General features: G+C 49.8%; 1 protein-coding gene across 2 annotated transcripts in view; it reads right to left on the reverse strand.

The window, feature by feature from the left end:
• UBE2O (ubiquitin conjugating enzyme E2 O) overlaps window positions 1-14,339 on the reverse strand; it is a 62,661-nt gene that overhangs the window by 14,293 nt on the left and 34,029 nt on the right. For both annotated transcript variants that reach the window (XM_053568691.1, XM_053568690.1), the window contains exons 2-3: window positions 530-589; window positions 228-338 (exon numbers count right to left, since the gene is read on the reverse strand). In XM_053568691.1, the coding sequence (XP_053424666.1) occupies window positions 228-338; window positions 530-589 (171 nt within the window). The remainder of the gene's footprint in view (window positions 1-227; window positions 339-529; window positions 590-14,339) is intronic.

Here is a 14,339-nt window from a genome sequence, read left to right on the forward strand (position 1 = left end):
GCAACCTAGCTGAGGCTGGAGAAGAGAGGGCGTGTCCCGAACGCATGACTGAATGGCTTACTTACAAGCAACAACAATGAGAATGCAAGGGGCCAGCTGGCCACCTGCTTTGCTCTCTGACCCTAGAAGGCTGTTTGCAAGAGCACAGAGGGAGGGTGCAGCCCAGAGATCCTGCTGCTGAGAGAAACTGAGGCTACACAGGACCATCAGAAGACAGAGCAGCTTACCCAGATGTGCTGAAGGTCCTTGCTGTTGACTGGGTAGATGATGCAGTTGGTGCCAATGAGCTTGACGGCACAGTCGATATTAACATCTATCACTGTGCCACACTGGCTATCCTAGGGGAGGAAGGAGGCATCTAGGTGGAGCAGGTGCAGCAGCCCTGGCCACCAGGGGAGACCCAGCCCAGACAAGCCCAGGTGGCCCCCCACTAGAGCCAGCCAGCTCTCCTACTATTGAGTATAAGGTAAGCAGGCTCAAGTCCCCAAGGTGGCTGCCCTGAGGGCTGGGGTGAGGACACAGAACTCACAGCAGATCGCATGTGCCGGACCACATCCCGCGGCACCACTGAACGGTCTTCTAGTTTCAGCTGTTAAAAAAAAAAAAAAAAAGGAGTGTGAGAGAATGGACTCTGAAGCTGCCACAAAATACATTTTTCTTCCAACTTCTTCTTAAGTGTAATATCCACACTGCTAAGTGCACAAGTGTTCTGCTGGAAGCATTTTCAGATTGCACACACCTCCAGTTGACACCCAGACCCAGACGAAGCCGGTCTCTTGTCCACGAGCCTCCTGGTCTCCCCACCAAAGGCAAGTACAAGCCCTGAGCTCCCTGGGGGTGTTCTTGACTACATGGAACAGTGTGGCTGAATGACAGGTCACACAAGGCCTTACTTTAATTACGGATTTAATAACCTGCCCTACAGAGAGCATGAATATTCTGTTGTGAGTTAAATCCTTCTCTACCTTCGGCAAGTGCTTGCCTCTGACCTGGCCGGTACTGAGATGAGGCGGGCTGGGGAGGGCAAGACACTATCGCTTGACACCACTGTCTGACACCACGACTCTAATCTGGGTCATCCTCCTAGCCAGCTGCAGTGCTGCGGAGCCCTGAGGGCTGCTGAGTAAGTCTGAGGGCCGCTGGCTTTCGGAGCCCGGCCAAACACTTGCCACGGCTCCACCAGCACCCAGCAGCAGCTGGTCTCCTTTTTCATTGGTTCCCCAATCCTGGGGCAGCTCCACTGAGCCACAGCAATGGGTCAGGTGTCTACCTTCATGACCCCAAACAGGGCTGGAAGAGCTGCTCCCTCAAACATCCACCAGACGTTCCTCAGTAGTGGCCTCTCTCAACCCTTGGGGCACTGAAGGGAAAGGAGAACCGAAAGGCTGAAAAAGATGCTGGTTCAAGGTCTTGGAAAGTTCTGCAATGACTGACTAAAGCAAACTGCTATTAGGATGCGTACCTGACCATCAATCAGCAGTGGATACACTCCCAGAGGGCATGAGCCCAATTTCCAGAGGGCAGTGAGTCTAGCTGGGGTTCTCTCAGCAGACACCCAGAAACCTCAGGCAAACCACTCCTTGTCTACTTGCGTAAGGGGAAAAAGCAGCCATCTCAGAGTGGCTGGACAGGACGGATAAGGCAACAAAAGCACAGTTGTGCACTGGGCATGGCACACAGTAAAAGCTGGCTGTGATCACTGCCCCTGTGAGGCACAGGTTGAAGACCCCCAAAAAGCTAGGCTCTCCCCGCCTCTGCTCCAAGCCTAGGAGGCTGTGAGGGGTGTGCTGGCATGGTGATGCCACTTTTCTAAATCAAAGAACATTCTATGCTGTACCCTCTATGCCCGAATCTCCACTCTGGGACATGGTGTTTTTGCTGTTCCACCCTATCTCAAATCCTGCTCCTGTGTTAGACTTCAAAAAGCCACAATTGTGGGTCTAAGTTGCCATAGAAACCAGAGGCTGCAGTGCTAGGAAATCCAATGGGAGAGGGATGGTGCCATGTAGGTGGGAGTGCTGCCTTGCTGCTCTGGGTCCCTGAGAAGAGACCCAGGCTGAGAGTCTACAGACCATGGCACTTGTGGCATTTGTGTTGGTTGGTCTTTGAGGCCAGGAAGGGGATTGGAAGCAGCACACATAAGGGCCCAAATCAGTGCGCTCTTTGATGGGACATCCTGTCCAGATAACTTCGAGAGCAGAGGAAACTGAGGCTGGCAGGGCAGCAGTGTCTAGGCCTAGGACAGGGAACCTGGGCAGCAAGTGCCGTCTTTGCCAGAGACTCTCTGGCCAAGAGTGACTCTCCTTCTCTGGGAAGCTGCCCTTAGGGGCCTCTTCTAACTTTTCTATGACATGGAGTTACGTTTCTCCAAAGCCCTGACAGTGCTGGGAGGAGAGAGGGAGTGACAGGGAGAAGGAAGGGGTCGGAGGCTGCCATGGTGGCTATATGCCCTTCCCTTGGGACTTCTAGAAACCGAGACAAAGGTGTCTGGCAGGGCTAAGGACAACTTGGGAGGTTCTCCAGCGTGGCTTTCCCTCCTAACTCCCCATCCCTCCCATCCTGGCACTGTCTTTCTCCACATCAAGCTGCACTCTCATTTGCGTGCCCACAGCTGAACAGTTCCGGCCAAGTATCCTCTGCTTGCCCTTGCATGTGCTACCTGCTTCATGAAGGTGTTCAGCATTCCCGTTTCAGAAGGAACTGCTGTGCTCCTGGGGAGGCAGGACCTCTGGAGTCCTATGCCTCATAATTAATAGCATGGCCAGGGGCTTGTGTCTGTCAGGCTGTTTTCTAACTAAGCACTTCATATGTTTTCACTTATGAGATAAACTCTGTAAAGTATTATTATGACTATCATTCCCCATTTTATAGATAAGTAAACTGAGACAAAGAGAAAATATGTAACCTGTGTAATAAGGTTAACACAGCTCATAGTAGAGAAGCTAAGACTTGAATTCAGGCAGTTTAGCTTCAGAGTAAATTCTTTTAACCACATAAAAAGCTCATCCTTTCCTGGAGCTGCAGAGATAAGAACAGACTGAAAGACATTTCTGCCAAGTCCACACATCCACACTTTCTAGAAGACAGTTGATTCTTCTGTGTGTGTTTTTCTTTTTTTTGAGACAGAGTCTCACTCAGTCACCCTGAGGTCAGTGATATGGTGTCATCATAGCGTACAGGAACCTCAAATTCCTGGGCTCCAGTGATCCTCTCACCTCAGCTTCCTGAATAGCTGGGGTGATGGATTCCCACCACAAATAGTTTTTCTATTTTTAGTATAGACAGGTTCTCACTTTGCTTAAGCTGGTCTTCAACTCCTGAGAGCTCATCCACCTTGGCCACCCAGAACGCTGGGATTACAGGCATGCTCTATCACACCCGGACCTTCTCCTGGTTATAAAAGCAATAAACACTCTCATTCCTGGAACACATGCAACACAGCTGCGGTGGCCCTGATTGCAGATGTTGTGGAGAATCTACAGGGTCAGCGGCTTGTCTTCCTTTTCCCTCTTCCCCAAAAGATCAACTACCCCAATCACAGCTGCCAGGTGGTTCTGAGAAGGTAGAAGCTGGAGGGTGCTGTGTCTATTCTAGGAAAGCACCAGATTTTATTCTAGAACAAAACTATCCCTACTGTTAGGTGCACCCTAACTGTAGTTTTTAAAAAACATTTTGGTGTCTTGTCTTCCTTGTCCTTTTTCTGTTCAGAAACTTCTGACAGATGCAGCTCTCTAAGAAATGTTAGACAGTAAAGAGTTCTTCAACTTTTTTTTTTTTTTTTTGGCCAGGGCTGGGTTTGAACCCACAACCTCCGGCATATGGGGCTGGCACCCTACCCTTTGAGCCACAGGCACCACCAGAGCTCTTCAACTTTAAGGTTGTTCAGAATTTTAGAGCTTAGTTGAAATTTTAAAGGCAAGAGTTGAAATCTGTCCCCCAAACCTCAGATTCCCTCCTAATGACATTTTAAAACTGTCTCCTAGCCCGAAGAGGCTGTGGATGGTTTAAATGAACACACATGACTTGCCTATGGGCAGCCTGGTGGAGCCTCAAACAACACGTCTGCGCTCCATGGAGAGAGACCCTGGCCTGTGCTGGGGGAGAGGACAGCCAGGCTTTAAGGTATTTGCTCATCTGACGGAGGCTGACAGTATACCTTCCTGTACATACACCTCCTGTGCGCCAGGCAGGGGAGACATACCTGCACCCACAAAGCACCCAGTCTCCCGCAGTGGGGAAGTAGACAGGTGCCAGGCAGTGGCCACAGACAAACACAAGGCAACGTGAACGGTGGCCGGGAACAGCACCAGTAAGTTATTTTAAATGGGCTGGTCAGGAAAGGCCACCCCAAGATGACATTTGACAAGAGAGCTGGTTCAAGTAAGGGAGTAAGGTTTCTAAGCAGTGAGAAGAACAGCCATCGAAATGCTGGCAGTGTGTGACCAACAGAGGCCAGTAGGCCTTTGACAGTGTGGAAGGCATGGAGCCAGGTCAGTCAGGCCTGAGGGACTCACAGGAGGACTTGAGAGTCTAGACTGGGCCACACCCCCCACACCCTCCACAGCCCCTGCCAGCAGACCTTTACTCAGAGCCTTGCACAACAGAGAAGCCAAAAGAATCATCCAGTTGCTGGGCAGAGAACACGCTGAAAGGGGCAGGGAGACTGGCCAACTCACTGGTTCTCATCTGGTTCCTCAAAGGACATGTGGCAAGGTGTGGAGACATTACTGGTTTGTCACAACTAGGGATGGGGCTTTCTAGTGGGTAGAAGCCAGGGATACTGCTGAACACAGGACTGCCCTGAATAGAGAAAAGACCCAGCTGCAGCAATGGCAGCGCTGCGGCTCAGGGGCCTTGTGGCTGTTCTGCAGACGAAGGTGTTGAGCAGAGCACTGGTGGAAAAGGTAGTTGGTGGACTAGCCTCTGGATAAATTCTCAGGGTATAGCCCAGAGGGCTTTAAGTAGGAATACAATCAAATGGCAAGGGAAGGGGTGGAGGACAATCTCAGGGAGAAGGCAATGTGGTAGGAGGTTGGGCTCTACTGCTACTCCCATTTCAGCTCAGAGGACCTCCTGTCCTGCCAGGACCACTCTCCTCCACTGCCACCTGGCTGCACACCGCTTCTCTGACCCACACTCTTAAGGCCTACCCCTGACAATACTGCAGGAGGAACAAGCTTGTTCTGTACCTCCAAGACATAGACCCTCTTTCATAACACTGACCTTGACGGATCAGGTGGAATTCAAATTCACTGTATAAAATGTTCTAAGAATAGGAAAGGCAAAGAGACTGATCAACAGGTAGCAAATACAAAGAAGCTAAAAGAAGAATTAATAAGAAGTTACCATCAAGTGGTTCTGAATGTCACATCCCTGCAAAAATGGGTGGCTTTTAAGGGCTGGCCTGCCCAGTGGAGGTTAAGCACATGACCTTGGGGAAAAGTGGGCTTTGTGCTTGCTCACTAGCATCAGCATCTGGGACACTAAAGTGGCTCCTAATTCAAGTAGGGGGTGCTGCAGGAAGTGCAAGACAGGCCTTAGTGGTGCCTAAGCATCTGTGTCTTCAGGCTACAAGCCACCAGTCACCGTCACCACCAGAGAAGGCTTCAATGCCAGAGGAAGAAAACTTTCCCATCTCTTTTGGGGGTTAACGATACTATCAATACCAGATCTTCAACTTTCAGCTGGAAGTAGTTTCAAACACAAGAGGTCCAGCATTGTGCCAAGCACCCACTGAGGTTTAATAAACAGCCCTAGATCTTAAGGGCTGACTGCCAGCTCAACACTGTGTCCCTGGGTAGTAGAAAACTGGGTATATCTTGTAGCAGCTCCTGTTTTATGTTTGTGCTCAGAATGAGACTTTACCTTCCTTGGACTGAGCCAGGCCTGAGACCTCTGAAGGCCCAGCAGAGACACACAGGAATAAAGCTGTTTATGGAGGACAGGGCTCCATGAACAGATTCCTGAAAGGAACAGGAGGTGAGACCAGCACCTGGAAATTTCTAAATTCCAACTTGCTGCTTCCCAAGGAGCAAAAACAATCTGAAGGATACCACCCTTTTGTGCCCCTCCACCCCATGACAATCTGAGCAGGATCTGGGTCCCAGACACTCAGAAAAAGGGCAAAATGAGACAGGAATTACTGGTGTGGGAGAGACAGGGCTTCCAGTGGTGCTGGAGACCTCAGGGGCTCCTCACCACCTCTTCTCCCTCTCCTCCAGTCCCAACTGAGGTCATGAGCATTGAAGAAGACCCCTGGATCTTCTGTTGGCTCTGAGCTCAAAGAGCCTGTCCAGGCTGCCTGTGGATCCACCTCCACCTTGCTATACCTCATGCCACCCAGAGGCACTAGCAGGGTGACAACGTGACAGTCCAAGACGAGGGGGCATGTATGTCAGTGCACATATAGATGCTTCTCTGGCTGAAAAACCCAACTCAGTTTTGGGGAATGGGAATAGAGGAAACTGTTCAAGAGGAACTTTGCTGTGAACCTAGGATCACATTTTTTTAGTGCTTCCTATAGATTCAAGGATAGACAAGAAAGGAAACATAAAATAAGGACTGTAGTTGTCTTTAAAGATTTGATAAGAGCGTAGTGATGGGGTGGGGGACAGGCCCTGCTCCATTCATCCCTACTTCACAAATGTTAACACAACTCAATGGCCAGAGAAGCTACTTGCCCCAGATTGAAAAGTTCACCTCAGTGTGGATTTTTTTTTTTGTAGAGACAGAGTCTCACTTTATGGCCCTTGGTAGAGTGCCGTGGCCTCACACAGCTCACAGCAACCTCCAACTCCTGGGCTTAAGTGATTCTCTTGCCTCAGCCTCCCGAGTAGCTGGGACTATAGGCGCCCACCACAACGCCCAGCTATTTTTGGGTTGCAGTTTGGCCGGGGCCGGGTTTGAACCCGCCACCCTCGGTATATGGGGCCGGCGCCTTACCGACTGAGCCACAGGCGCCGCCCTCAGTGTGGATTTTTGAAAAAGCTTTGGAAATTCTTAGAATAGACTAGTCCTCAGAGTGGTATTTTTTCAAATGGAATCAATTTAACAGGTCATGACCAACACTGGGGGAAGAAAAATGAAGAAAGTATCTAAGCACATTATACACGCATGCTAAGGGCAAGTATCATTTGCAAAACCCCTTTTAGTCGTATGTATGTTATGTGTCCTGGGTCACGAGGTAAACTTGATTTGCTGTGGGGAATTGCTGAGGAGCTGGAGGAGTTCCACCCTGCTGAAGCATCTGGCAGGCTATATCACAGGGAGAGACATCCTCTCTAACCAAAAATAAGCAAGTAAATACACACAACCCAGACCTATGTATTCACACTTAGGCATTTTGGGGGTGGGGAACTTCTGACTGGACTTAAAATGTCATTGAGTTGCTGGAACAGTAATACTAGGAGTAGCAGAAAATGGGGCCTCTGGCAGAAGCTGGGCTCCTCTTCTAGCTCCTTCCTAGGCTCCACTTTCTAGTTCAGACTGGATTTGGGGACATGACTGGTCAGTGATTCCAGCTTATGCCAATGTAAGGACTTTCTCACAGCATTTGACCATCATGTGGTTGAGCCCCTGATAACCCTCCATCAGCAGGCTGCCCACCTGAGAACAGAAATGGCCAGAGGGCTTCATATGCTTGGGGGAGGGACAGGAGGAGAGGACAGCAGAAATGGCTGGAAGTAAAAGAAAGGTTGGTAACCCTAGCTGGAAAATTCTGTCAATCACGTGCTACCAAAGCCAGTCAACAGAAGCTCTCTAAGACTGAGGTCAATCAGTTCCACCAGTTTTTCAGTGTTCTCAATACACTCAGGATGAGATAAGAATAGAAATATACAATTAAGAGAGTGCACCGGCTTTTTAGAACTTACATTTAGATAAGGGAGACAAAATGAAAGCCCACCTGAAAACATGTATACACAGGAAATGCAATTCTGAGCTGGGCAGAGGGTGGCAAGTGGAAGGAGGCGGGGGAGCTGCATAGTAAGTGCACACCAGAGATGCTACTCCAGGACAGTCTTCCCCCTGTACTCTCAACAGGGCAGTGTGTTCCTCAGGGACCCTCTCTGGTGTCACGCTGCAGACCAGAGGCCTGCAGTCAGGGCCGGGCAATGCAGCACAACCCGCATCCCTGCCTGCAAACTGCAACTGCGGCTTACCAGCTTGCTGGGATGGCCTGGGGACAGAGAAATGGGACTGAGCCCAATTGCCTGCTAAGTGAGGAGGGAGGACTGCAGAGCTGGGCCTGGCAGGAGGCCAGCAGAAGGCTGGGGCAGCAGGTACTGCAGAGTTTGATAAGCAGTGTGTACACTGCACCCTGGCTCTGGGCTTGTTAACCCAGTTTCAACTCTAGCCTGGGCAACAAAGCCAGACCCTGTCTCGAAACAGAACAGAAGAAAAAACAAAACAAGAACAGTCCAGGACTCCTATGTTTGAAGGGAGAGGAGAAACAAGCATCTTTAGAAGGCCCCACCTCCTCATGAAGTAAGAATAAAAAGTAGAAAAGTGAACAGCATGACTCCAGGCATACTCTTGGCTGGCCTGACTGGGCCAGAGCGTCTGACTGGCATCCTAAGAGTAAGCAGGGGGCAGCCAACTGTCCAGACACTGCGGGCTCCCTGCCTGCATGCTGCCTTCCAGACACACCCCTACCCCCGTCTCTGACGCCATGTGTATCCACAGAATGATGGCCCAGGGTGGTAATCACAACCGTGCCTGGCAGAGGTGGCACTGTGCTGGGGAATAATTTTGTGTGCTCCGCCTCTTCCAACCACGACCCTCACAGAGGAGACACCACGCTTGTTTTCATTCCACAGGAGGCTGGGTGGCTTGGAGGGTAAGTGAGCTGCCCAAGGCCACTCAGGGGCCAGTGCTCTCCCTCCTCACTTGCCCTTGATACCCCTGGGCAATTACAGCAAAACTGCCATTCAAAGTGTGGTCCTTGGACCCACAGCCCAGCATCCTCCCCGAACTTACTGGAAAGGCAGACTGCCAGGCCCTACTCAGACCTGCTACCTGGGAATCTGTATTTCAACAAGGCTTCCAGGTGACCTGTGTACACAGTAACAGACCAGCGGCTCTCAGCAGGGTGCACACCACCAGGGTGTCCACAAGAGTAGGGGAGAGAGGCTCCCTGCTCATTCACAGTTCCCAGGAATAGATATTCTGAGCATTTTGAAAAAGTTCCCAACATGACCCTGATGCATGCCCACCAAACCCTGGCTATTCTGACTGGCATTTTATTTTCTTCATTTTCTTTTTCCTTTTTAATTTTTTGAGATGGAGTCTCACTCTGTTGCCCTGGCATCACAGCTCACAGCAACCTCAAACTCCTAGGTTCAGGTGATTCTCCTGCCTCAGCCTCCTAAGTAGCTGGGAATACAGGTGCCAGCCACAATGCCCCAGCTAGTTTTTTCTATTTTTAATAGACATGGGGGTGGGGTGGTGAGGAGTGGGTCTCACTCTTGCTCTTGAAGAACTCCCTACTGAGAGCTCTGGCAATCCACCCACCTCAGCATCCCAGAGTGCTAGGATTACAGGAGTGAGCCACCCTCTGGCGCTGATTGGCACTTTAAAGACACCAAGGGAAGAGGAGGAGAAATGGCTAAAAAAGACTGGGAGGTAGCTATGTTTCTTAAAGCTATGCTCTCCAGGAGAAGTGGGGCCCTGGAGGGGCCATGTCTGAGTTCAGTGGGGTAGGGCTTGCTATTAGCCATGGGGGACCCAATGTGCAAGAAACACAAACTCTGCTTGCTTCTCCAATAGCTGCAGTTACTATTTCCAGGCAGATGAAATTAATACATCCTGGACTGTAGGCATCACTGGGAACCAACTGGCCTGAAGACTCTGAGGCTGACCAAAGTAGCTCCCAGGGGTTGCTGTCACTTCTTGGTTGGATCATATGGTCTTAAGAGCCTCAATGCCAACGCCAACGTTTCTCCCAAGGCACATCAGTTATAGCAACTCATCTCGGGACAGTGACCCAGGACTAACGTACTAAGAAAGTATAATACCAGAGATAGAGAGAAGGATCTGTCCAATTCTACAGGTGTAGCAAGATGAAGCTGTACCACCTACGGGGAGGCCACATGCCACAGAGACAGAGGTGAGGCTACGGGCTATAGAGGGTGGGTTGGGGGCAGTGACAAGAACTGAGGCCTGCAGAGGCCGTGGAGTTACCACTCCCCAGGTGCATATGCTGGGGGAGGGAGTCACATCACCTCCGTGGGTGCCAGCTACTGCATCAGGGCAGTACTCGGCTATGGCTCCAGAGCTCGTTCTCTGCAATGTCTCCAGGGCCCTGATTTCTACCTGCCCAGCACCTTTCCCTGCCTCAGCGCCAGATCTCTGTATTCTCACAGATCCCTAAAGCAGGCTACCTGAAAGGAAGAGATGGCCCTGGCCTAAGAAGGCCCCCAGAGACCAGAGCACCAGGGCAGGGCCTGGCAGTTTCTCTCTCACAGAACTAACAGCTCAGCTGAAGAAGCCAAATGCAGATGAAGTAATTCCAAAGAACAAAATAAGATGCAAAAATTAGTGTATAAGTGGATCGAGATTCAGATATATTATTTATTTATTTAGAGACAGGATCTCACTCTGTCATCTAAACTGAGGGTGCAGTGGCAGGATCATGGCTCAGTGCAACCTTGAACTCCTGGGCTCAAATGATTCTTCTGCCTCAGCCTTCCACGTAGCTAGGGTTATAGGTGTGCAAGCCACCACATCTGCTTTAGTTTTTAATTTTTTTGTAGAGATGGGCTCTCATTATATCACCTGGGCTGATCTCAAACTCCTAGCCTCAAGGGATCCTCCCGCCTCGGCCTCCCAAAGTGCTAGGATTACAGGTGTGAACCACCCTGCACAGTATATTATGAAACTGACGGGATTTTAGGTATAGGAGGGGAGCTATCTGAAGAAAATCCACAAGAAAACAGAACCACTCCCTTGTTTGTATCATCAAAATTGCCAACCCCCTTCCTTTCTAGGTGGACACAGGCATCCCTAGTGAGGAGGAGACATGGTCAGAGACTGGATGAGAGAGCACAGGGACTGAAGTGAGCTGGGTCTTTAGAGAGAATTACTAACACCACTTAGCAGACACTACTATAAATGGCTTTTGAATGCAAGAAGAAATAGTACCTTGAAGGCCAAGAGGCAGGGAATGGGTTACCTCAGCACCAGGAGAAGTGGAGGGAGGGAAGAGGACCCATTCAATGCTCCCAGTCATCTCAGGCAAAGCTCTGATCCCCATTTCAGGGACAGACAATGATATGCACATGCAGGTGGTAGAGCTCGTGTGCACTGCAGCAAGCCTCACCCAGCCCCACCCAGTGACCAGAACAGCTTCAGTGTGGTGCCCTGAGAGGGAGAACAAGCACAGAACAGACACCAGCATGCAGGACTTGGGACCTCAGCCTTCCAATGGCTTTTCCCATATAATTATACATAAAACTTCCTTCCTCTGTGAGCCCACAGTCTCCCAGCAGGAGATCTAGATCTCATGAAGGAAGTCATTTTATCACAATTCTGAAAGAGGTACATATTTCCTCAGAGCAACAAATCAGGAGTTACTAATTACAGGACACCTCCTCTGGGCACCATGTCTTACAACCAGCAGCAACTGCAAGGTGGCGTTGCAGATGACCACACATCGTGCTGGCTTTGAGGGCCAACTGGGGGAAACCAACAGCTGTAGGGAGTTATTCAAATTAGCAGTGCTGAGAATTAAATTGTGAAAAATGAAGCCAGCTTCAACAGGTTCCCTGCAAGGAGCCAGGTTTTAATGCTACTGTTTATCAACTTTTAAAAATATAAGATTCTCAATTTTTTACCCCAAATCTATTGAGTGAATCTCTGTATGAAGTCAGAAATCTGTTTCTTTCTTTCTTTGCTTTTCTTCTTCTTCTTCTTCTTTTTTTTTTTTTTTGAGATAAGGTCTCACTCTGCTGACCAGGCTGGAATGCAATGGGCTGGTCATAGCTCACTATAACCCTGAACTCCTGGGCTCAAGCAACCCTCCTGCCTCAGCTTTCTGAGCAGTGGGACTACACGTGCCTGCCACCATGCCAGCTAATCTTCCTGTATTTTTGTGGCAATGCGGTCTCACAGGAGTTAGAGACCTCTTGGCCTCAAGTGATCCTCCTTCCTCTGCCTCCCAAAGCACTGGGATTATAAGCATGAGCCACACCGTCCAGCTCATGAATCTATTTCTTAACGTTACCTAGGTGAGTCCGATAACTAGCCTGATTAATATATAGTTTTACTTTGACCAGCAACTTTCCCTTTCTTCTAAATCAAATGTATTCTGACTACTTTATCATTTGTTGTTAATTTTTAAAGATTTGAAAGATAGAAATCTGGAGAACAAGGTATAAAAGCAAAGCAGCTCAAAACAATGAATAACATGAGTCAACTGATATCCCCCTCAGTGTTCCCTGACACACCTTCGTGTGGCTCAGCCTTTGGGACAGATACACAGGGATTAAGTCCTCAGCCTATTTGGCCCCAACCTTGACTGACATCTGCTCGGGTGGTCCAGATCCCATTCTGGGCTCTAGGACACCTTCTAACATGTGACCCCACTGACTGAGAGAGAAGGGCCTGACCCAGGCCAGCTGCGGCCAAAGAGAACCCAATTCTCAGGGATGGGTTACTGGATGGGAGTGAGCTGCCATGTAAAACGTGGCTCCACTCACAAATAAAACTCAAAGTCTGAGAGAGAAGTGAGCTGCAGAAGGACGCAGCCCTGCCTGGTCTGAATCCTCAGGACCCCAGGTACAGGCAACTCCCTCACCCCTTTTTCTTTATCCTCCTACCATCACCAACCCTCAGAAGCCTGATGTAACCTTCAGGCAGCAGAGAACTGCTGTCTCACCCCTGCAGCAGCACATGACAGGGAGTCTCACCCCTCCTGGTGAGTAGTGGCTGCCTTTGCGCCACACTCCGGATGCCAGCATCAGCTGCTAATCAATAGCCGCACTCCGCAAAAGCACCCCACCTTCCCAGGCAGGCTCATTCTGAAAGGATTCGCTCAGCATTGCTATTTTTAAAAATGCAAATATGGTAGGAAAGGCAGTAAAAATAACACATAAGAGCCCTGATCCAAGGCCCATTCTTTCCTGGGGGCTAGGTTCTCTAAAGCAGGAGCCAGACTAGAGGGGACCAGGGCATATGGGGGACCAGAAGGGCTGATCCTTCTACAGTGGTGCTGGTTTCCCGCACTGTTGTTTTCTGAATATCCATGGTTTCAGATCAATCCCAGCGGCCCTGTACAGACTTACCCACACCTTCTCCCAGACATGGCCAAACCACCCCACAAGGAGATTCCACAGCAAAGGAACAGGTAGGTTTCGTGACCACCATGAAGGACCATGTCTAAACAGTGCTGGCTCTCCCCTCCCCAACAATGCTACATTTTCATCTTTCCAGAACAACTGGGCTGTGGTGTCATAAGTATCTCTTCTTCACAGAAGGGCAGGAGCTTTGAAAAAGGCATGGGCAGGCAAGGAGGAGGAAACCCAAGACCCCGAAGTGGGGCCTGCATCTGAATGACAGCTTCTAAAAATAGGCCTGACACATATGATCTCGGTCGTGGCTACAGAGAGCCCCACAGCCAGCCTGACCCTCCCACTCAGCCTCCTAGACTCCCCAACACCAGTCTTGACAGTGTGTCTTCCCTTTCTTCAGCTCCCCATGTCAGTGGAATTAGGTCAGAAGGTAGTATGCCTTCTAAGCCAAGATTTTCAACAAAATTAAACACAAATATGTAGCAGTGTTCTGGGGCTGAGTTGGAAAACCAGGTGGGGAAGAGGCTGGTGTGGTGGCTCGTGCCTGTAATCCTAGCACTTTGGGAGGCCAGTTAGAGTAGACTGCTTGAGCTCAGGAGTTCGAGACCAGCCTGAATAAAAACAAGACTCCATCTCTAAAAACAGCCAGGCATCGTGGCAGGCACCTGTAGTCCCAGCTACTTGGGAGGCTGAGGCAAGAGGATCGCTTGAGCCCATGAGTTTTTTTTTTTTTTTTTTTTTTTTTTGAGACAGAGTCTCAAGCTGTCACCTTGGGTAGAGTGCCGTGGTGTCATAGCTCACTCTTGGGCTCAAGCGATCCTCTTGCCTCAGTTTTTCTATTTTTAGTAGAGTCTTGCTTTTTGCTCAGGCTGGTCTCGAACCTATGAGCTCAAGCTATCCACCCACCTCAGCCTCCCAGAGTGCTAGGATTACAGGTGTGAGCCAACGCACCTGGCCAAGCCCAAGAGTTTGAGGTTGCTGTGAGCTAAAACAACACAGCACTCTACTGATGGTGCCAGAGTGAGTCTCTGCTTCGAAGAAAAAAAAAAAAAA

Source organism: Nycticebus coucang, chromosome 18 (assembly GCF_027406575.1).
Source record: "Nycticebus coucang isolate mNycCou1 chromosome 18, mNycCou1.pri, whole genome shotgun sequence".
NCBI lineage: Eukaryota > Metazoa > Chordata > Mammalia > Primates > Lorisidae > Nycticebus > Nycticebus coucang.